The sequence below is a fragment of the Drosophila obscura genome, unplaced genomic scaffold (assembly GCF_018151105.1).
Source record: "Drosophila obscura isolate BZ-5 IFL unplaced genomic scaffold, ASM1815110v1 contig_186, whole genome shotgun sequence".
Lineage (NCBI taxonomy): Eukaryota > Metazoa > Arthropoda > Insecta > Diptera > Drosophilidae > Drosophila > Drosophila obscura.
In genome coordinates this window covers 7749632-7773567 of record NW_024542774.1, presented here as the reverse complement: position 1 = coordinate 7773567, position 23936 = coordinate 7749632, and the positions used below count along the sequence as shown (strand labels likewise).

The following is a 23936-nucleotide window of genomic DNA, read 5'->3' as shown; positions in this document are numbered from 1 at the left end:
TTAGCTGCTTAAAGGCTTTATTGATTGACACCGGTTCTAACTGTATATAAAGAGAAGCTTACAGCTAACAAAGTGGGCTTAGCCCTGAACGGGCGCCTGGGCCCCACCGTAGGAAGGCGCATTGCCGTTGGCCAGGTTGCCCAGAGATTGCTGCAGGGAGCGCAAAATGCCAATGGGAATCTGCAAATGGATGCAATTGAAGGTAAAGTTCAAATAAATCTGTGTATATACGATTAGAATCGGCTGCACTCACGTCGAGGGCCAGGCCAACGGGTGATGATGGTTGGGGTGCCAGAAGGCGATTGCCCACCGTCTGCGGCCTCTGGACGGTCTTCGAGTACTTGTGGCTCTGCACGGTCTTCACGTCACTCTTCACTGGTGCCTGTGGGTGGATGGGGCGGAAATATTCAGGTAAGTTTGAGGTAATAAAGGAACTGAAAACTGCCAATCCACCTTCATGCCACCAAAAAGCAAAGAAAATCATCCCACATGCATCAAACGAAAGGCAGGGAAACGGGCAGGGGGGGAAAAATGTATGAATATTTGCTGGGTACCAAAATAATTTCAACAAGTCGAGGGCCGCGTGTCCGGCATCACGACATGACCACGCCCACATTGTCCGCAAATGTTTTCAAATAAAATTACAGCACAAAATGTAATTCCGCCCTAAAGCGAAAGTTTATCCAACCAAAAGCCAAAAATGTTGTTTCTCCTTCTCTCTCTCTCTCTCTCCAAATCCCGGTGTGTGTGTGTGTGTGTTTTTGTAGCTGTGTGTTGCATCTGTGTGTTTGTGCTGGTGTGTATTTGTGTATTTGCCACACCGCATCGCATTTGGTTTTTGTTGTTGTTACCGTTACCGTTACCTTCTCCTGCTCCGCCTCTGGTGTCTGCTCGTGCTCGTCCTGTATGTCGCCCGCAGGCAAATCACTTTGCTGCACCTCCTGCATTACGTATACGGTGCGTTGCCTCTGACGTGGTCGCTTCACGCGGTGGCGCGGCCGCTTCACAATTATCACCGATGTGGACGGCACAGCCGCTGGTGGGAGGTGTGTGGCGGGAGCGATGGATCCTGCGGCTGCTACCACATTATTTTCAATGATTTCGCTGTGCTCCGACTAACAAATCAGCGGGGGAGAGGGAGGGGTTGTTTATGATTTGATATATGATGATTGCTTGGTTGTTGGCCTGTCGATGCGCTCGCTATTCATCAATCTACTAGCACTCGCACTCGTACTTACATTTGTACAAATTACGAGAACAGACATATTTACGCACGTCCACATGCTGCGGAAACCTCTCTGGGAAATTCCCATAAATAATTTTACAATTGTTGAAGCTAAGTGCTGGTTAAAGTAGGTGCTAGTCCCTCCCTTTAGGAATCCTCTTGGACATTTATTACAGCAAATTCCAGGAGAGATTCCCCCAAAAACTTAGATTTGGAGTATTTCCTTAGCTGTTTTCTTTTGCCACTCGTTACTGGCTGGAATTTATAGTCTATAAATACTCACATCTGGCCTGATCAGCGAATACTTCTTTGGTGGCTTAACCCTCTGGACATGATTGCTGACAGTGGGCAGGGCCGGTGGTGAGTCCGGGCCAGAAGTGGGCGAGACCGGCACTGGCGCCTGATGGACTGTGTGCTGTTTAGAGGAAATTGCCGTCTTGCCGGGACTGTGAGCCTCGGCGCCAATATAACCGTGTTCGCCAGCGCTGCCCCCCAGGAGGGCACTGGCGCCTACCGAAGGATTAGCCTGGGCTGCGGCATACCCAAAGCCGTCCGTGCGACCTGCAGGAAGAGAGGAGTAGCATTAAATTTGTTTAAGTGAAATCAAATCAATCAAGAGAAGTGTAGTGGATATTTCCTACCGTCAAGGTTACCGCCTAGACCGGCGGCGGCTCGTGAGCCCCAGGGAGTCCCGGCAGAGGCGCTGAGCCCGCCGTGGGCAGAGTTTCCAGTGAGGAGGCCGCCCAGTCCGGCATCGGCGTGGTAGCCGGCAAAGTTCACGCCCACCTTGCCATCGCGCAGCGTGATCAGCTGCAAGGAGTAGGGTAGATGCGGCAGCTTTAGAGAAAAGTTCGCTACACGCTGCGTATACGTAATTTTATGATTGAAAGTTTCCTGTCTTCCCAGAGTGCGAGGTTCTGTCGAAAGTTTTGGGCCTAACATGTTGTGCCCATTTTCCCAGTAATACTCGTAGTTAAAAGTTTTAGCAAAACTTTTGCCTGGCGCAAACAATCGCAAACACCCTTTGTGCCCGGTTAAGTAAGTTTATATAATAATTATTCATCTTTTTCCGCCACCAGCAGCCACAAGCCTTCTGAAACTCAAAGCCCTCGGATGTGGCACGGGTAGCTCAAGTCGGCTAAGGTCGCCCGCCCACGGACGCAAGGTTCGTCAGAAATGTTAGAAATGTTTACAAATATTTGCACAGTTTGCTGTCAAGCAGCAGCAGCAGCAGCAGTTCGATATGCAGGCCGAATATTTCTCCATTTACGAGTGTTCTCAGTGAACTTCGAATCGCTGATAAAAGATATCGGAGTTGGTGCGAGAGAGCGCCCGTCCAACATTGTGTGACGCGGAGAGCAATTTGTGGTAGTTATCAATAATTATGACAGCCAATAACATAACAAACCCAAGCAAATACCACGCAGAGTGGTTAAGTTTTCGTGGTACACTGACCACTGAATGCTCTTTCATTTATGTGTACTAAATTTGAATTAGATTTGATGTTATTGGGAAGGGTGAATGCAGCTTGAAGGAATGTTTTCCGTACTCTTATTCTTTTTCAATGAATTCTTTGGTAATTCTTTGATCCTGACCAACTACTAAACCAAGTCACACAACCCCATCCAAAGAGAACTATCATAAATGTATTAAAACACTAAAAGGGAGAGGGAGAGTGAGTGAGGCCAGAACACCTGCCACTGATAACAGCTCTCCAATGCTGAGACACACAGCGACCATATTTAACTTGGCCACCTGAAGGCGGCTCATTTGAGTTTCGTACGTCTGTGGGGCGAGTGGAAACCAGGGAAAGTGAAAAGTGAGTGTCACGCAAAAAGAGGAGGAGGAGAAAGAAAACCATAGGCAGAACCGCAACCACAACCAGAAGCAGAACCAGAGCTAGAACGTGGGAGCATTCCGTATACTGGGCGAGACAGCAGACACATGTTGTCATGTTGACAAATGCTAGGGAATGGGAATTGAAGAGCAGTCAACTGTTGCTGCTGCTGTTGCTTATGGTGGGGCAAGTGCTGCGCGGAGATGGCGCCTCGGTCACCTGGGGACATGTCAACAAATATGCCAGCCGGCTGTATACCGAAGACGTGTACCTAACGCCCGAGACCCCAGGCAGAGATGTGGTCTACGGCTCGAAGGTGTGATAAACATTAATATTAGACACGAATTTATATAAATTGCTTAATCTCCACTGGAATTCCACACAGAATGGCGCTGATAGCTACAGGATTACGGCAGTGCATGTGGAGGATCTCAGCAGTTCACTAGCAGATGGCGACGCCGATGCCGAGACTCTGGTAGCAGAGGGTGGCATTGGCGAGCAGTTTGTTGTTGTACATTGCCAACGAGGCAAACAAGTGCTTGGGGCGCAATCGGTACATCTACAAGTGTCCATCTATGGGCTGGATCTGTGAGGTGTCTGTGCGTGTGTCTGTGGGATTGTATCTCTTTGGGTGCTGCAAATATGAATTACTATAGAATCAACACTTGACTTGGCTTGTTACATTGTTAAGTGTTAAGTAATAATCACTTAAATGTGTGCACAAAAGTAACTCTGATAGAGCGCTTGTACTTCTACTTGTACTCTTATCTTTTTTCAATTCTTAGGCATAGCCGATAGGTTTATTCAAGTTTTTCTTTCGCTTTTGCTATTTAAGTATACCCTCAATTCGAGTGGATTTCAAACTCATTAGACGCCAATTAAAGTTTGTTTATGCCACTGAAATACTTCTGCTTTGACAACATCTGTTTGTATCCTTATAAAGCTGTAGCTAACAAGTTTATATATTAGCAGTTTTATGATTCACTTCAACTTTTATCCGGGCAATTTGTTGTGCAGGTGCTCGACTTGTCGTACGACTTAGTTAGGAAATAATGAGATGCAAATGGCGGATGCACACAGAACACAGATAAATGTGTATATATATATATATATACAGTACACATGCATAACTGTAAGCCGCTATGCGGTTTGGTTTTCTCTGGCATTTAAGCCTGCTCAAGCGTCTGGTAAATCAGTTTTTCCCTCAACACTTTACCTTGGCTGTGCCTTGTCTGCCTTACCCATTGCCAACCGTCTAGCATCGCTTTTCTAGCTCGCCTTCTGCACATTTCCCTTTGAAAGTACACTGCAAAACTGATGTATGTAATAGGATTTAGTCATAGCTGATCCCTTAAAAGATAGTTACGAGCAGGTTGAAATGCTCAGCACACAGCTGGGTGCGATGTCCCCCAAAAGCTTGCAAAGGAAAAATATACATAGTTTCCTAGTCATATTAGCAGTTTTCACAGGGTTCTAAAATGGGAAATGTAATTACATTTTTCACGGTACAAACTAATGGTCTCGTCTGTGTTGTTTGCAATGGGAAAACAACTAAAACAAATTAGAAAACATTTCATTACTTCATATTTGGCCTATCTTTGTGCACATTTCTATTAAGAGAAATGTGCAAATAACATTAAATAAATGTATGTATAAATAAGTTAAATAAAATGAAGCAAATTCACAAAACAGCACACAGAACTTTGTTGGTTGTGCCAAGTTTAGGTCAATATTTGTCTGAAACCATTTAAATTTTGCTTTTACTATGCCCTCGAGTGATGGTGTCAAGTGCAGGAGCATTCAGGTATTCATTTATCATATTCAAACGAGCAGCCAATTCATTGGAAAATGCCGCTGCACTGCCATTGCATAATGGGAATAAAACAAAATAAAAATTGGGCTAATTCAGAGCCAGAAATTAAAGATTTTGGTTATCAAAATTTCCAGATTTAAAGGATCAAGTTTTGACCCCAGGAGAGTCAGTGAGCACTTAATTCCAGCCCAACAAAAAATGTTAACAATTTCTTGGCGCAGAGTGCAAAGCAAAGGAAAGAAAATGACGAGCAATTTGCATGAATTCCAAGAAATCGCTGCCGAAATTTTACCACCAACTGTGAAGGTGAAACCCTTCTCAGGGCATTTTACGTACATTCCTAATTTTAATTCCCACAACTCGCATAGAAACGATTTTTTGGGGGTTTTCAAATGCAAATTTCATGCATGCGTTGATTAAAATCTAAATTCTATTAGCCCGCAAGCAGTACAACACAAAATAGAAATAAACTTTCCGACCAGAAAAATTGTCATCAAAAAAAGTACCAAAAAAGAAAAGGTTTAAAAAAGGAAAAGGGGAAACGGGTAAACCACAAGCAAAGAATTTCCAGGCAAATTTTTGCGGTGTGTGTGTAAATGTTTTCTCTGTCGGTTGAGTAAAAGTTAAAGTTGTTCAATGCTGGGACAGCAGCTTAAGGCGGAATGAGGGATAGGAAACGAATAATGCTCGTATGTCATATTTAAACCCTCTTGAAGAGGAGAATTCATACGCTTCGAGTGTAGGTGTGTGGCAGTAAGGATAATTGGCTGGAAAAAACTTTGTATCGTAGCTTTTTCCATAGGAAAAATATTCAATGGAATTATTATATTCTATATGTACATTTAAACAGTAATCCACCCTTAGGGGGTAATCCAACAACCGTCTACGATACGAGTAGCCACAATCAATCCCCTTAAGCGAACTTAAACTGTCGAACGACTTGTGTGGCGTTTGGTTTTGTGGGGAAATGCAATTAAATGGATATTAGTCAGCCAAAGCAGGCAAAGTTCAAGGTAGTCAGCAGCAGCAGTAGCAGCAGCAATAGCTGCAGTTATTAAAATGATGTATAATAGTTGGTAGGGTAGCGGTTCGCGGCCCCAAGATTAATGATAAGCGAACGACCCAACTCCGGTTGAGTGTGTTTATAATTGCCTTTCAGGCGGTTAGGCATTTGCCTTGGGCTGGCAATTAAACTCGAGGCGTGTTGAGAAACTACACACTAAAAATTCTTCACTCATTGCCGGACATTGCACAACAATTTAAGGCCACTCGGGTCAACCCTGCACATTGCCTAAAATTGCGAAATGTTCGAATGTTCGACCCGTACAACAGTTAACCAGCAGCTAGATAGCTTCATCCTCCCTATTTTGGTCGCACTTTCGCTAGCAAAAATCATTTGGTAACATGCCACAGACCGCAGACCACAGACCGCAAATAAAATCAACGGCAATGCCATTGGCATTGATTCCGAGGCAGTGGCAAGTGATTCTAATGCGAATTTCGATAATATTATCCGCAGATACGCGCTTGCGGGTGCAAACTTCATGATTTCGTTAACGTTTCGATTTTCTGGATAGCTTGACAAATGCTTCATCATCAATTGATCTATTAATCAAGTTAATGAATTCCATGAATTGATTCCTCTGATGGCTGCCACTGACTTCTCTGACTCATTCCAATGTTTTTTTATGGATTCTCGCGTTCTTGAAATGTGCGGCCGCATAAACTGCACCAACATTGAGGTGGAGGCCCAAGCATAGAGTTGCAAATAAATAAAACAATTTCGCTGTAATTAAAATATTCGCCATCCGCAGAATCTGGTTGAGAGAGCCAGAGCCTGGTAGCGGCAGGAACGAACACGAACACGAACAACCTACGCTGAGGCGGCAAGGAAATGGTCTGGGAAATGGAAGTGCGGCGGGAGGAAAAACTTACCTGAGCGGGCACCAGGATGGCCGATTGCAGCAGACAAAGCACTCCGATAAAGGCGAACATTTTGCGCATCTAGAAAGCAATCAAAAACGAAATCAATTCCAGCTGCTAGAGAAGAGAACTTGAAGCCGAAGCTCGAAGCAAGCGAATTGCTTTGTCATCCACTTTTGTATGCGCAACGCGTTCGCAGAATTCTTCCTCGAACCGAGGAATCTTTAGGGGAGCGGCCCTCTGGCCCGCGAGCATAATTTCGATGGGGCTTTTACATTTTATTTCAACTTTTGTCTCGGCCTCGCGGGATTTTAATTAATTAACGCCACTTGTTGTATTTATGTACCTGTTGTTGTGTTTCTTTTGAATCTGAGCGAATCTGAGCGGATTTGTGGTACGTTGTTGTCGCGCCGCGTTGTCGCCTCGCACTGAGCCTGAGTCGTCGGCCTGGGCCCGGCTTAAACTTGAATTCTGTGAGGTGGATTGGAATCGAAGCGAGCGTCTACTGCCTGCCTGCCTGCCGTCTGGTGTTTACGCTAACCGCTGCCCGATGTCTGTTGTCTGTTGTAATGCCCCGCAAACTGGAATTGTGTCGCAATTAAATATGCAAGCGTCTATTTATATAGCAGCATCAATTTGTTCTGTTTTCTGCCTTTCTTTCAAATCAATATATTATCTCTTAGGCCTGGGCACTGCCCGCTGTAATCCGAATGAACTGCTGTCCGATGATGCAAGCTTATCTCAAAGGTCTATTTGGTCAGCAAAGAACTGGCTTCGATCTATTAGCACCTCACTGGCAGCGGGTCTAACAATTGGGTGAGAACTTGCAAATAAGCCAAAGATGTGGACAGCACAGCCAAACAGACGAAACACTCTGTCAGTGGTCAGTGGCCAGCCGTGTGCTGAGATTTCTTGCTGAAAAATATGAATTTCTGGTTGGTTTTTGCAGCATTAAATAAACGAGTGGGAAAGTACATACATGCTATATATTCCTGAAGAGGGATGCATACAAATAAGCAATCGAGTAGTATCTAAGGTAACCAACTAATCCCTGACTACAAATGGACATGGCAACATTACGTATACGAATACGCTGCTGCTGTTGTTGTTGCTGCACTAGACCACATCATTTTGGTAAACCGGTTGGTGCAATTGGCTCAAATCTGCAGGTTTACTTTTTTTTTTTGGGAGCCTCGACTCAAAGCTCTTGGCCTGCGATGCACGCAGCGTGTGGCAACTGGTTGCCAGTAGGGCTGCATAACGAGTAATTTTGGTGCAGCTACAACTTCCAATCTCATTCGCATTGCGGTGGGGTGCATTGAAGCGTTGAATGCGGTGTGGCGGAAAGAGCAAACAAAAGAAGTCTGCCTGAAAGTTTGCTAATTTCTATCGAGTCGAGTGACAGATACGAGCCCGTTGGCATTTGCATTTCTCTTTCGCTTTGGGGGGCCCTACCCTTTCATGGCGTGGTGAAACGTGGCTCCAGCGTTGGGCATTCTTCTTTTGTTCAAACCATTTGATCATTAGGTATTCAAATGACAAACAGAACTGCCGGCCAGTGCCACTGCCACTGCCACCATCTGTGTTAATGTGTTTCTGCTGTCTCCCCAGTGCCTGTGTCTCCGTCTCGGATTTCTGGCCAAAAATCAGCCGTGCACGTGCTTGATAATTTAGAATTTGATGGCCGAAAACCAAATGGCACAAAAAAGGGTCCAACAAGAAAAAAATCAATTCCAATTAAATCCAATTATTTTCGATTTGGTTTTCGTAGGTCCTTTGCATCACACATCAATTATTTGGGGATGGTTTGCTTTTTGCTCAATGGGAAATCACTCGATTTTCTTTTGTCCAATTACGATTTCATTTCAATTAAATTTTTATTTGTCATTTTCCAATAAATTCCACCAGGAAAAACGAGGAAGTCCATGAGAATTTGATAATCGTATATTCATAGATTGATTGGGAGGGTCAGGAGGAGGAGGTTATCTGCTGTCTACTTATGCCGGTTGATGCGTTTATTGACTTTTGGACTGGAAGGAAATATTTGGGCATTGACATGTTTACATTTATAAAGTATTATTTTGTATATAATATTTATTTTATTTTTTATTTTACTTGCATATATTTTTAGCAAGCACGGTACAGTTTTAATAGCACTGCCACCTGTTTCGTTGATTTAATGTTGCATATTTTAGGTGCATGAAAGATTAAAGCAGTCAAATGAAGCACACGCATGCAGGTTTTGCTCTCCTGTCCCTCGTGCTCCATCAACATAACTAAATGCTTTCAACATTTTCCATCGAATCGCAGAATTTTAATAACTTGAAGACTTTTGTTTTTGCTTTCACATTTATTTTATTCGTTATATTTTCTATTTGATTTACCTTTTCACAAAACCAGCTGCCAGCAAGCAGTTCAGAAGATTTTGTTTGCATCTCTTAGGCGCATGCAAAATTCAATCAGAAATAAGCAGTTTATATTGAACCACTTGCAAGCAGTACCCATTAATTTACAGATTTTGAAACATATTTTTATTTTTCTACATTTATTTTAAACGTATGTACATAGATATACTTTTTTTGGATTTTCTTTTTTTGGGGCGGACATAAACATCCTTAAACTAGTCTTACAACAACGTCACATATATCACAAAAGTCAAACATTAAGAAACAAACTACATAAATGCACACGAAACAAACACACGAAAAACACCCGAGCATACACTCAGAGAAATGCTCCACCATTCATGCACAACTAAAAACTAATCGGGATTTAAGTTACGACATCTCCTCGCGCATTTCTCTGCGCTGCGACATCGTGAACTGCGAACCGGTGGTGGTGGGATTGGAGCTGGGATTGCCCGAGGGCAGGACCGTTCCTGCCGCCACAGATTTTTGTGACACTTCCGTCGTTGCCTGCCGATAGCCACCGGTCAGACGTCCCACCATATTGTTGACAGCGCGCAGCGTCGAAATGGGAATCTGCGGAAAAGTTCAAATGCAAAATCAGCATCTCTCTCGAATGGTTTGCTGAGTGAATTCCTCTCGGTCAGCTCACCTCGAAAATGCTGTCAATTAAGGGGCGCAGACTGAAAAGGGGATAGCTGGGCTCGGAATTGTGTGCTGGCTGGCTGTCACCCACAGCCAGAATGGCCGCATTGCTGCTGGGCTCAACAGATGGTCCCGTTCCTGCTCCTGCCGCCAGGCTGCTGAACAGAAGAGCCGCATTCTGCTGCAGGCTGTTCATGGAAGGACGCTGTTGGTACTGACCATACTCGTGGCGGCTGGGGTAGAGCAGCATATTCTGCACTGGCATCGGTTGCAGCATCGTCTGAAAAGACCGAAATTCTGATTTTAATTGGAATATTCATACAATTTCGCCATAGGGATTGATGCTGAGTGAGCAAACCCCATTCAAGTGTGCCCATGTAAATCAATTAATACTTTATTGAGCTGTGAGCAGGTTTCCACTAGCAACCCGGTGACTTACATCATTCAACAGCACAAGCTCGTGTCGTTGACCGCGGGCATAGCCGGAGACGCGGGTGAACTCCGTGACCAGGTGGGACATCACCACCAGAAGGACGAACCAAACGAATCGGTCCATGGCAGTGATAATTATCTGCAAAATAAGAGTAAGTGGCTCAATTAAATACTGACTGATGTATGACGTATGTATGATGGATGACAATACATCATTGTTGAAGCTCATTCTGTGTGGCACAGTGATCTTGGCTGCAATTAAATGTTTTGGTATTCGCACTTGAATGCCACTTGTTAGGCTTGGTCCGCTTTCATGTGGTGCAAAGTCAAGTTTCTGTCAGACATCCAACCCGCTTCACAACCGATCTCCACTGCTGCCACTTGGCCAATGTTCTGGGCGGGCAGCCCAGGCCCCGAATGCGGCTCATGGCTCACGGACTAAACGTAGGCCAAACATATCAAGTTTGGAGTGCCAGGCAACGGCAACCGGAGGTCTGGCAGAATTTGCTACCAGCCTGTATCTGCCTGTTGCTGTTGCTCTTACGGCTGCCGCTGCTGCTACTGCTACTGCTGCAGTCGATGCTGGGAGCCGATTCTCCGAGCTGGGGATTCTGAAATGTGGATTAGACCAAGGCCAACTTGCCGCGTGGCATTTGCCAAGCGTAACCAGTTTTTGTTGCCAGTGTCTGTGTCTGTTGGCGGATGCATCGAGCTTTTCCATTTTGGCAGTGAGTGAATTTTCCCAGCCCCTGCCAAATATGTATTTCAAGCATTTCGAAAGCCACCCAAGGCAAAAGGTCCAAATCCAATGAACTTTGAGCCCGCATTTGGAAATGGCAAAATATCTAGATATACGGCCGTATATGTACTGCTCCAACGAATATCCAACATCCATCAACGGCTTGCTGTCTGTCTGGCTGTGTTTGCTGTGTGTCTGGGTCCGCACTTAATGTTCGCAAAACAGAAATCAAAGCATTAAAGCGAGTGCAGGTCGGGTCAGGCCAGGCAGGTCGAGCAGGGGGAAGGGAGAGGGCACCCAACGAACCATGACAATCGGTCAGGCGACACTGAATTTGCCACAGCAATAGTATGGAGGGTAGGAGGCCGGGAGGCCGGCCTCTGCATTTGCGACTGTCTAATTGTTACTTGAAAAACAATTAAATGAGCGGTTTGTTTTTTTTTATGCCGCAAACACTTTTGAGATTCTGTGGCAGCCCTGACACGAATTGCCAGCAAGGTGCAAGCACAGAGGGCAGCAGCATGTTGCCGCTAATTAAACAAATAATTCAACATATCTTTTCCCTGACCCTTGCCACACAGACTGAGCAAGGGCAGAGAGTCGTCAAAGATTCTGCATGGCTAAAATTGTCTGTTTTACTTTATGGAATACACAAAAACAACTGGAAGACTTAAAAAACTCGATAAGCCGAGTCACAGTAAAAGATGTATTAACTTTTATTTAGGAATGCCACAAATCACAAACCGTGGAGTCGTCATCTCGTGATTCACTCGGGTAGAAATGTAAAAACAAAAATTTTTGTTTATTTTATATATTTCCTTTTTCCATGGAAATGAAAATCAAATTCATATTCCGTTTAGACTCCGTTTCTGGTTAAATCGACTTGGCATAATAATGCGCATACCAAGTGGACAATGATTATTTAAGTTACATATTTTCTGTTTCGCAGGCCACTCCGATTCAGCCAAGCAGCAAAAGTATTCTCTGAAATAAAGAAAACTCTGAATACATTTCCATAATGTATTTTTCTAAAAATGGCCTCAATTATGTCAACAGTTTAAAACAAATTGAAGAACTCTGCTGGCAACGTAGAAAAGGTTCTCTGTAATTAAAGACACATCACAACTATTTTGAACAAATATAAATTACAGGACAAGCTGCCAGTGGAGCAGAACTCGAGCTGCTCTTGCCTTGATTTATATGCAAAGCCCCCTAAACACAAACATAGATACACAGTTATACACGAACACAGTTACACACTTCCACACTAAGTGAATTGTGCGTAAGAATGCATTTTCTGTGAGATACTACATATTTGCATGACAAAAACCTCTCGAATGCCACAGAACGAGACGGATGGCGAGAGGGGGAGAGAGAAGTACTGAAGTACTATAGAATTCCATTCTGGACAGCACAAGTATTTACCAGTCTCTGCTATCCTCTGCTTCATGTTGCATGTTGCAATACAAATTGAATTTGTTTCTATTCGACCAAATGAAATTACGGTCAAAAGCACTATGGAGTATTTGTGAAAGAGATTTGTGTGTGGACGTGGCCCGATGGTGGTCGGAACGAGTTTGTACGCCACACGAGGCGTATGAGCTATGCTTGCCCCTCATGTCATGTCACTCATACGCCTTATTGGCGACCAATTGTTGCCATCGTTTAGCGGCACTTCAGCTTGAGTGGCCGCGTACGAGTGCGTGTGGGTGTGGGCCCACAAAATCTTTTCGTTATTCTTACTCAGAATATTGAACAAATATTAGACGTTCAAACAGAAGGCTAAACGGGGGCCAGGCAAACAGAAGAGCCACGCTACCATTTTGTGGGCACAAGCCGTGCATGGGCGTGGCTGCAGTAAGGATACATATAGAGCATACATACACATATCTGCTATATTTCCAGCAAACAGCAAAAGGGATTGAAGAAGTTGAAGATTCACCAACTTGAGACGGCCGCCTACAAAAAAAGTTTTTGCTTGCCGACAGTCAATAAACGTTAATTACTTTGCTAACAAAATGCTATAAGTGGGGTGCTATAAGAGGGGGAAATCGGGTGGGTGTCAGAATCAGAATTGACTCTTACTCATTTCCCTATCAAAGTAATTATAGTTTCAGTTTACATATCAATTTACGAAAACTAAATTAAATGTTCTTCAGCTTTTGCGGACGACAGGTTGAAAAGTTATAATTATTTAAGGAGGAACATGACACACCCGCCCCAGCAGTGACACCACTTTAATTTATTTTCAGAACTGCTTCATCAGTGGCATGGTACTTAAAGGTTGTATATATTTAGAGAGCAAGCCGCATGGGTGGATATATAAAAACAAATTAAAGCAAGGCAAGGGAATCCTTAGCAGTAGCTTTTCTCTCGTTCCCTGCTTAATCTTGCCTGCTCAGTCACTGTAATTTCTGTATTTTATCAATTAAAAACTCTTTTCGGTCCACTGCATAAATTCTGTAACTTTTTCACTTTTTCCCGCCTTGCTGCCATTGACCTGCGTTATTCATTATGTTTTTTATTTGTTTGATTTCCCTCAATTTCACTCACAATTAGCCACATTTTTAATTTGTTTATAATTAGCATTTGATTTTTCTTCCCTTTCGCGTCTTGTTTCGACTCGACTCGTCTCGTCTCGCTGCTTCCTTCACATTTCTTTGTCGATGGCTTGGGGCCAATACGAACTTTGTATTTTTTCCCCCTCTCTATGTTGTTTTTTTTTTCTTTCGTTGTGTGTTTGTATTTCACTGTTGCTTTCTATTGAATTTTGCGCTTTGTTTTTATATCATCGCGCCTAGAGTCGAGCCAAAGTTGATCCGAACGAGTAGCCCTGGCCCTGCAGCTGTTTGTTCCCCGACTTTGCCGAAAATGAATACTAATTTATTCTAATCATTTCAAATCCAATATTGAGTCGAGCTACTGGTTATGGGTGTTCTGTTTTCTGGGCTGTAGGCTCTGAGCCAAAGGCTTAGCCATAGCAGCGGCAAAAGCAAAAGTGTTTAAAACGAGTTCTCTCAAACATGCCCGATGTTTGTTTATGCGCTAATTGTTTTCATTGATTATTAATTTGGATATTTTGCGACTTGGTTGGGCACACACAGGATAGGTATAGGGATTTGGATGGGATGCTGTTTGGTGTGGTGTGGGCTGGCCTTTGACCTCTGCGCGTTCTTGGCAGAAATTATGATTTTGTTTCGCAATTACAGACAGAGACCTGGCGGTTGGGTGCTTTCCCTTTAGTTTTCCCTTTTAATTCTTGCACACAACCACTGCTTGCTCTATGGGATTAAGTCGTGGCGCGTTCCCTGCTCCACAGTTTCGATTGTCCAAGCAACAGTTTCGTTTGGTTTCGTTGGGTTTCATTTGGTTTGGTTTGGTTTTAATGAGGCAGCACTAATTAGCTGCTGCCAGGGCACTCATCAGAAGTGCCTGCGGGCGCCTTTATAGTTTATTTCATATTCCTTTTGTATTTCGTTCTCCCCTGCTTCTCTTACCCTCTTTCTCTCTATGTCTGACCGGCGAACGGGCTGGCTTTTTTTTTGTTTTGGCAAAGCAGGAAACTCACCTCGTTCGTGATGTAGACACTGCGTGCTGGTGTTGTAGAAGCCATTTTGGCAGCTTTCGAGAATGTAGAGTGGGAAACGGGGCCAGAACTATTGCCAGAGCTCCAATACGAGAATTCTGAGAAGTGCACACATGTGAGCGGCTGCGCGACGACTGGCAGCGGGCAGCGCATGCGCTGCTTATATTTCAGCACGTAGCCCACTTTTACAGCTACAACTACAGCTGATCATGCAGTCGTACTCGCAGTCGCAGTCTGCGCTACCTGCAGTCAATGTAAAAGTTTGCACATGATCGAAGAGACAGATAGATACAGAGAGAGAGAGAGAGAGAGATCACGCGAGAGAGCATTTCTTTGCACAGCTTTCTCGCTGCCGCTGCTGCTGATTTCATGTGCCGCTGTTAACCGTAAACTGGTTTAGGAAAAGCTGACAGTCCAGCTTTCAATGTAATTGTCGGCCTGACACACTTTTCGCTAACATCGCCCACGGGAATGGAGAACTAGCTTCAGCTTCAGCTTCAGTTTCAGTTTTAGTCGATGGCGCTGTCGCTGTCGCTGGCTCTGTCGATTGCTCACCTCACCGCTCTCAATGCCAAAGAGAGAGTCCACAGAGTATGAGTATCGGTAGTTCATTGCAGTTCACTGAACCTACCTGCTCAGGCCCGGCTTACCCTCGGTCTGACCGAGTTTCGATGCCAGGTCTCGTTCCACTACAATAAAAACCTATATTTCAGATAATGATAATAATGATTATGATGGGTTGTGTGTGCATTTGCAGCTGGGATCTACCGGAACCGCCTTGAACTCGTCGGGCGGGCATGCACAGTAAATTATGAGCTCCGTACAGAACCAGAAACCGAGCAGCAACACAAAATCGGAATTGAATATGCAAAAATTAATGAGATTCAACTGCGATGGGGTTTGCGGGAGGATTTAAAGTGTATGCAAATAAGCCAACAAATATGGTTAGACTACAAATTAATATAGAAGTAAAATCAAACCAGAAAAGAGTTTAGAAATTTTTCGAGAATGTTTGTTTCTCTTGTGGGAGCAAGGTTATTGTTTCAAAAATGTTTGTTGCTATGAAATTCAGAGGTGGGCTACTAGTAGCAATTCTTCATTTTGAAATATAATTTCCCCATCAGTTGGTTTCGTATTTCCACTATTTGTACTAGGGTCGTTATTTGCTCAAAGTAAACCAGCTTGGAGACCGGCATGATCTACCCCAATGTGCTAATTGGAATCAACTTGTTAAAGTACTTTATTATAGGTAATCGGTTTATTAGTGGTAATCAATGGGCGAGAACATATGGGTGCGCTGTCAGTGAAAACTTTATTGAGTCACGTGTTGCATTTACATTTTCCTCTTTTTGTCCTTCTCATTTTCGCGCCGGCCCTTTGACTGCTTAACCTTTACCCTCGAAATGCATTAAGGCGCGGGCAAACAAGATTTGTAAAGCATTCAACCGAGTATGAATCACGTTGAACCGGGCTCTGAGTCAGTGGGATGCCTTTCTCCCACTTCCACTTCCACTGCCATCTCCACCTGCACCTCCACTCGCTCCCTTACGCCACGCGCGCAGTTTGCCCTTGCCAAATATCAACAGAAAAATGGGTGGTAAGAGAAGAGAAGGGGCCAATGTTTGTGCCAAAGTTTGTGCTGCTGTCTGATGAGAGGGTCTATAAGCAGATGCGGCTATTTGCATTTGTGTTTTTTCGCCATTCGATTCCTCAATATTTGTTTGCCATTTTTACAAATTGTAAATCAACACTCAGCCATAGCCATAGCCATAGCCATACCCACACATAGAATTAGTCGTTGTCGTATTGGTAGCGATAGCTAAAAGCAAAACTGCAATCCAACAGTTATTGACCCTCAACTTGAACTAGAAAACCAAATAACCAGCTGGCACAAAGCTTTAAATTGAATTCTATGTTCGACTGGTTGGATTGGCTGTTGGCTCTCCCACCAAATAACAACACCACCCTCTTCTTAGCCTCTGTGCGACTGTCTAAGCGTCTGTTGTGTTTTGGTTGTTTTGTTGTCTGCTGACAATGCATAAAATTTGAATAGCCAAACAACGAGCACAGCAACAGTGGGCAAACGAAGCATTTTATACACTTTCTATGCAATAGATGGATAGATTTGCATCAAATTTGTATGGGCTATGAAGAGAGCAACCCTGTGGGGTAGAAATACAAAAGGGATGGTAAGATAACTTCTAAATTGAGGGAAGTGCGCTAATGGAACTTTCTGTTCTCTAAACAAAATAAGATCTGATCAGATGATCAAAATCAGATGTACCCTCTGCAAGGGTATGGGTATAACAAACAGCATTAAACTTGGTTTTTTTTTGCACCTATTTTTTGCTTTGTATATTTTGTTGGTCACACTTTAGCTCCAGCAGTAGCAGCAACAGCAACAGCAACAACCAAACTACCGCAAGCCCCCAGAGCCAGGCCCCTGACATTGCTCAGGGTCATGGTGTGTAACTGTATAAAGTGGAAGCCAACTCTCATTAGCTGCCTTTGCATATAGGAAGAGCAGACACGACCAGAAGATACAGACAGAGAGAGAGAGAGAGAGAGAGAGAGAATAAGTAAGTCGGACCTTGACATTGGAACGGGGTTAGGTTACAGCTCGTACGTACCAACGCTGTCTATGTGAGTGTCACTTTTTGACTTCTTTCCCGCTTTTACACTCTTTACCCATTCATAATCTACACTTTAGCACTCTTTTACACTTTTGCTGATGTTGTGGGGCTATTCGCTGCCCTTTTTGGTGCCGCATCTGGCGATTGTTTTTGTACGTGACCTTTTAGCGGAACGCTTTGAATGAAGTTGATATTTGTAGCCACCCACTTTTGCCACGAGCGAACACGTGCAGATAAATATGGTGGTGGGGAGAGCGGATAAAGTAGAAATGATTATATTCCATACCATTATTTCACAGCTGAAGAGCACAGTTCTGATTGTTTGTTAAGCGGGCTTTTGTTTGTTGTTTTAACCATTGTTTTGTTGTTCCCGCATATCACTTACATTTATTCGTTTTTCTATGGGTTTTTTCTGTGTGTTAATTGGGGACTAAACTAATTGCCCCCCTAGAATAGTTTTTCTATTGTTTGAAATGGATGTATCTACCCCACAGTTGAGGTACGCAAAGATTAACTACAATTAAACTGCGTTTAACTGCTGCCTGCTCCCTGCTGTGGGCGCGCAGCTGAGGGGCAGGTGAGTTGGCAGTTAGCGACGAGGGCGTGGCAATGCTATCGTAAATCAAGCAACTAATTAATGGCCCTCTCTCCACTGTGGCAGCAGCCACAGGAATGACAACCACTTTATGCCCAAATAGTGAATGTAATTAATTTGAATTAATTAAATTGCACCCAGAGTCGGGAGAGCATTGTGGAGAGGGAGCACCGGAGACCTTTTATTACATTTAATCCAATTCTTAGAATGTATTCAGAAAAAAAGAGTGTGAATCTGCGTATAAGCAGCAACAAAGAAGTAATTTATTTAATGGTGAATATGCCCCGAGCATGATGAAAGTCCTACATAAATCCTCGCATACTGCGTGTGGGTGTGTGTGTGTAAATTAAATTAAATTGGACGCCCCTGCCATCTCTTCGGAAGAGTCTATTAATACGCTGCCCTCTGATGCTGAGGGAGTGTAAGAGTTCGAGTGCGCGGTAGCGTGTGTGTGGGTGTGTTTGTGTGTGTGTGTGTGGACATGAGTGTAGGGCCATTCCTTGATTAATTTAAATGCAGCCTCCTGCTGCGCTACTAATCAGATTAAGCGTACTTATCAATTAGCTGCACATGCAAATTATTTATGAATTCCATTCAATATACATATGTACACTACATTTAAGCTATAGCCATATTTTAGAGCCATTAAAATTACTAGAATTTAACTGATGATCTGGTCAATTTTTAATATGCTAATGGGGAACGAAACGGCAGACTAAGTAGATTGATAAGCAGCCATCAGAAGGGTAAAGAGGGTAAAAAATATGTTTGTTGACCGAACTATTACATACATATTAATTTAATTTACTCAGACACTAGCCATATCTACTGTAAAGTGTATATCTTATCTGGTCAACAATCTGCAGTTTATATATAGTTTTTTAATGGAAGCAGTCCCAATGCACTCTGCATATTTATTCTGAAGAATTTTGCAATGAATTCCTGTTGCTCTTGTTTCAGTTGCAGTTTCTCTCTGGCTTCTAATTACCTCTTACCACGCTCTCTTTCTCTCTTTGTCTGACTCAGTTAATCTTATCTCCCTAGCCCTCTGTTTAGTTTTGGTCTACTCTGTGGAGCACAATTGTTTGTTATTAGCTTAATTGCTCTCAGTGTGCTCTGGGTCTCGTTAATAATGAAAGCGAGAGCGAGGCAAACAAGTTCTCCGAGGCCTGGAGCAGACAGATAGAGATAGACAAAGAGAAAGAGATGGAAGGACAGGTATATTCCCCCGCTTACAGTATGCTTGGGTAACTATGGTTCGGGGACTACGTGACACAGAACACATTGGATCCATCAATTCACTGGCTTAGAACTAAGAATATACATATAGATGTATGTACTCCTTATATGCAGCTCCCAAAACCCACTCAAAATCCACTCTATATGCAGCTGAGCAAACCCCCCATGACGCAGATCACGCAGAGTCCGGCTGCTGACGTCAAATCATGCATAAATATCTAAATATATCGATCAGTTGGCCAAAAATGCCGTCACACCTGGCGGCACCTGGCCGATTTCCGCTGCACATTAAGGGGGGTGGGCTTAAAATATACTCGTTGTAATCGAATCGAAGCGGGATATTCTGGCCGAACATTTGCATAAATTATAGCAGCATTTACTTTCGTTGCGTCTGAACATCTTACGTAATTTGACACGCACATAATTAATTAGAATTTCAAACATTTTTTTTAGCCGCGAGAGACGCAAAATGCAAATAAAAGCAAAAGTTATAACTGCCAAACATATGCAAATGAGTCTGAATCATAATCCAAAGTATACGAAGAAGAAAAACAACAGACAGACAGTTGGAGACGGAGATACGAATATATTTCTGCGAATATTTAGATAGGCATCAGGTAAAATGAAGATAATACAACCCGTACGACAGAACAGCGTTCTCAGATCTTGTTATCATCAGGCCGCTAAGAAGCAGAACCCGAAAGAAACCTTAAGCATATAGCCCAAGAATTAATCAGCTTGCTAAACAAACTGAACAAAGACTCAAAGAAAATAAAACCTGAATAAATGGGTTGCTTCAGCAAATCCCCTCTCTGTCATTGTCCATTCCTATGGCTACCCCCAGCTCCACTGTGATCGCAATCAGAAACATAAATCTGTTCCAAGTCTTGTATCATTATATCATTAGAATAAATGTAAAGCTGATTGAGCAACTATTAACAAAACAGAGAACTCCCAATCACTCCAACACATCGAAGTTATTTATACACTAATAAGCAATACAAAAATAAATATCTCATAGATTGGGGCCACTATTGTCCCCTTGCCAAGCACTACAATTCTCCCCCCAAAGACGTTTTATATAATGCGAATATTGCTTTTGTTTACCGATTCCCAACTCTGTTCCCAAACATTTCATTAGTGGGAAATTAAATATATTTTCTCACATTTCTTCCCTCTCTACCTGTGCCATTTGCGAAAAACTTTAAACCAAAATGAGTAATAAAGTTGACCAAAAAGTTCACAGTGCTCAGGGAAAAGTTTTCACTAGACAATGTCTTTATTTATAAAATGAAATAAAATTTAAGTTTGTTTAGAACTCGATGAGAGTATTGTTTTTGGCTTTGCTTTGGGTCGGTAGTTGTGGTCAGTGCCCTCCTCCGCCTTACCTTGTCCAGTTGACTGCGTCTCTCAATCATCTTTGGGCTGTCTTTGTTTCTGATCTGGTTTACCCCCCGAACACTTTTCACTTGAGATTGCACGCGAACACACACTCTCACTTGCACGGACGGACAGATGAATAATTATTTGCTTGACTAATTTCCGCCTAATCGCGAAACTTCTTTTTTTTTATGTTTTTTGGTTGACTTTTTGTGGAATGAAGCAGTGTATCTTTCGGAATTCTAGCGGCGCTCAATGCTCAACCGTCTCGCGTTGTATGAAATTCGCAACTGAACTGAAAGCCAAGCACTTAAGAGTCTCTTACCAACACTCAAGCTTGAAGCCCCAAGCTCCAAGCCTCTCCTGGCCTCTCCTCCTCTCCAACTCAAGCCGGCAACGAAGCGTCTCACGTTTTGTTTTCTTTTTCTTTTCGTTTCGTTTTCGTTTTTTTGCTTTTTTCTTTTTCTCGCATTTTTAGTGAGCTTAAGCGGGAGCGGGTTGTTGGGCGAGTTTTACAGTCTCGGTCGGCGCCTAACGTGTTTGCTATGGGCAGCCAGCAGGAGTATTGGTAGCTGGATAGAGTGTCCGGGGCCCGGGGTATCCGAGCACGAAGCTCAGCTGTTATTTTTTGTTTTTTGTAAGATGTGCGCGTGCGCAGTCGAATGAATTTCGCTCTGTGTAGACAGATGTCGAAGATGACGAACGGGTTGAAGATATGCTATAGATCGTGAGATGGATACCCTTTGCCCAAAACAGGGGATATTTTGGCTAGAGGTGGCATATGTTTACGGTGGTTTTTCAAGGGTTTGGGTCTTGGGTCTAACCTCATTATACAATTTCAGTTTTATGTAAAATTTGGCTTGTATTTTCCACTCATTGTTCATTTAATTTAGGTATTGAATTAAGGGTATCTACGATTCCTGCTTAATAATGCGCTGGCTGCCCCTTTTTTCAACTATATTCAGTTTTTTCTATCTCTGTTGATTTTCTGTCGAGTGGTGTGAAAAGGCAACAGTCAGGCATGAGTGGCTGCTAACTGATTTGTGGCTGTTACTATTGCCGCTGGCTTTGCTGTACGATTGCTCGATGGCAGCTCTTTAAAAAAAAAGCCTGTAACGCTGTGCTGTGTAACCGATTAGTAACTAAACTCGCATTTAAGTGAGCTGCCGGTTTCGTGGCCCGGTCATTGACGTGCTTTTGGGGAGGGGGCACACTGTATACTGTGCACTGACTTTCTTTTCCGCATATGCGGCAATCAATTCGCCATGCAGCCCAAAACACACACACACAGAGTGCAGTGTATCCACAATTAGCGGGACCAAAAACTTTCACTTGGTTCCCGGTCCAGGCGGGTGCATCACTCATATGCCGCATGGCTCTCCAGCCGTGAGTCAGATCGACTGGACTGTTATGTGATGGTGTGGGTTAGAGGTGCAAATATTTGTAGTAGTTACCTTGTTTGCAATTAGGTTTACACTGGACTGGGCTACTTGCAGCACTTGGCTTTTTTGGTAACTTTTTTTGATTCTCGTACTTGCTAGTGACTCCTGTTTGTTTTATCGACTGTGTGCTCGATGGTCTAGAAACTTTGCCCGACTGACACCAGCCCGACCGGATCCATTGTTATTTATTGCCAAATGTCGGAATTACTGGCGAAATTTATTGATATTTATTGAACCACTTGCATGGTCGGCTCTTAATTGCTCGCCCATTTAAATCACACAACGGAAAAAACTCAATGGGATTCAGGGCATGACAAATGATAAATCAGAAAAGAACCGACAAATCGATGGGATAGGAGAAACCAGTCGCTAATGATTCTGGCCGATCCGGGATGAGAACAGTGCCAGTGCCCCCCAAATCAAATTGGAGTTTAATTCGCACACCGACTCCTGCATAATAAATTGGTGGGCCGAGGACAATAATTGGTCCTCGACCTGTACGTGATTCTATTTCGGAACAAGGTTCCAGGAAATGCTTGAATAAACGCAAGATTTGCAGGGTCATCAGGGGCATTCGGACTGCCGACACAGATGAATGTGATTGGATAGAGATTGGGCTTGGTCTTGGGCATGTGAATCACACACGTGAATCCATTTGGCAATTCAATTTCGGTACCCGCTCCTCCAACTCTCCATAATCTGTGTATCCTCTGCTGTGGCTGTGTCAGCCACCCAATCAACAAAATTATTGCAATGATTATCACTTCCAGCTACAAGTTGATGTTCAATATTGTGGTCACATAATAAATGATAAACATGTACATACATACGGTATCTACTTTCCTATATCGTCAGGAATTTCGCATTCTATATTGTAGATTTAGAGATGGAAGATGAAAGGAATTTCCACTGGGCATCCCAAAGCGGAAATTGTGACAAGAAGCTCTTGGGCCAGATTCATGACTCGGCTTCATTTTGCGCTTACCAGCTGTTGCTTCTGGATACCGCTTTTTGGTTTTGTTTGGCTTGCAATTATGCGAATCTACTTGGTGGAAGTCGGCAAGTGCACGCACCGCCCCGCCCCGCCCCGCTCCGTACATTACTTTTCAAGTTTATTTTTACAGCACGCAGAATGAGTTTTATAATTGCCAGCCCGTGACCTTAAACATAAACAACTTAAACTTGAGTTACGTGTAGATTGGGCTTGGGTTTGTCGCTTCTCGGCCTCTCGTGTGTGGCTGTGCGTCATTGAGTTGAGGCATGTAATGTGTTTGCTTGAAGTCAACAAGCTTGAGAGACTCAAGCCAAACAACTTTAACCGAAGATTCAAATGAGTTGTCTTGCTCTGGTCTAAATTCTGTAATTTGTTTCATTTATTCAGTTCCTTTTTTCCCCCCTTCATTTTGCTGGTTCTGCTGTCTGCTGTCTTCTGTCCTGATTATTTCTGATTGATCAGATTAAATAAAGTGTAAGCAATAATTGCCTGTCTGCAGCCCGACTTGTTGTTGATGTCTTTGACATGTGTATAGAAGTTGTAAATAGCCTGTAAATGGTTGTCGCCAAATTGGTTACCCATAAAGGGTATGCGCGCACCTGCTGTTAGTAGCGTGATTTATAATGAGATTTTAAATTTGGCTTGGCTTCTCTTTCCACGCGGATCACCCTACCCACTCTTGGTCGCCATTCTGCTATCTCTGTTCCGCTGACTGCCTCTGCCATGTCCCACAATGAGGCCCATCTGCCCAGGCATTTGATGATCGCAAAATGAGCTTTAAATTGCTTGGGCAATTTCATGTGATTTTAGCAAATGCTTATCTCTGGCTCTAATAATAGCAGCAAACTATCAGCCCAAATATGTCAAGGTCGTCATGGATAAATGTGCACGGATATAGTTTGTATGTATGTATTTGTGCATGTGCACCCATTTGTAGTTGTATCCACATTTCGAATAGGATTTAAATTTGCAAATGAAAACAGAAGGAAATATTTATTTATTTTGCATATTTATGCAATCGCACGATTAAATGAAGCAGATGCAGCAG

General features: G+C 43.3%; 3 protein-coding genes across 6 annotated transcripts; 1 reads left to right on the top strand and 2 right to left on the bottom strand.

Annotated features, from left to right (window-relative positions):
• On the bottom strand, positions 1–7387 carry LOC111075891. 2 transcript variants are annotated; one of them, XM_022369411.2, is made up of 7 exons: positions 7145–7387; positions 6811–6879; positions 1867–2035; positions 1509–1786; positions 864–1115; positions 254–382; positions 1–180 (listed from the first exon to the last, which is right to left on the bottom strand). In XM_022369411.2, the coding sequence occupies exons 2-7, from the start codon at positions 6877–6879 to the stop codon at positions 79–81; spliced, it is 999 nt and encodes a 332-aa protein (XP_022225103.2). In that variant the 5' UTR covers positions 7145–7387; the 3' UTR covers positions 1–78. The 2 variants fall into 2 exon arrangements, with proteins under 2 accessions (XP_022225103.2, XP_022225102.2); XM_022369410.2 differs by lacking the exon at positions 864–1115 and having other exon boundaries at positions 7145–7382.
• LOC111075892 lies at positions 2981–4793 on the top strand. The gene is made up of 2 exons (XM_022369412.2): positions 2981–3378; positions 3448–4793. Exons 1-2 carry the CDS (start codon positions 3178–3180, stop codon positions 3652–3654), a joined length of 408 nt encoding a protein of 135 aa, XP_022225104.2. The 5' UTR covers positions 2981–3177; the 3' UTR covers positions 3655–4793.
• Positions 7388–9326: 1939 nt separating the features above from the next.
• Positions 9327–20753, bottom strand: LOC111075909. Of its 3 annotated transcripts, none has more exons than XM_041593126.1 (4): positions 10492–10524; positions 10288–10419; positions 9856–10128; positions 9327–9779 (listed from the first exon to the last, which is right to left on the bottom strand). In XM_041593126.1, the coding sequence occupies exons 1-4, from the start codon at positions 10507–10509 to the stop codon at positions 9576–9578; spliced, it is 627 nt and encodes a 208-aa protein (XP_041449060.1). In that variant the 5' UTR covers positions 10510–10524; the 3' UTR covers positions 9327–9575. The 3 variants fall into 3 exon arrangements, with proteins under 3 accessions (XP_041449060.1, XP_022225124.2, XP_022225125.2); XM_022369432.2 differs by lacking the exon at positions 10492–10524 and adding an exon at positions 14588–14731 and having other exon boundaries at positions 9329–9779; XM_022369433.2 differs by lacking the exon at positions 10492–10524 and adding an exon at positions 20461–20753 and having other exon boundaries at positions 9330–9779.
• Between the last annotated feature and the right edge of the window lie 3183 nt (positions 20754–23936).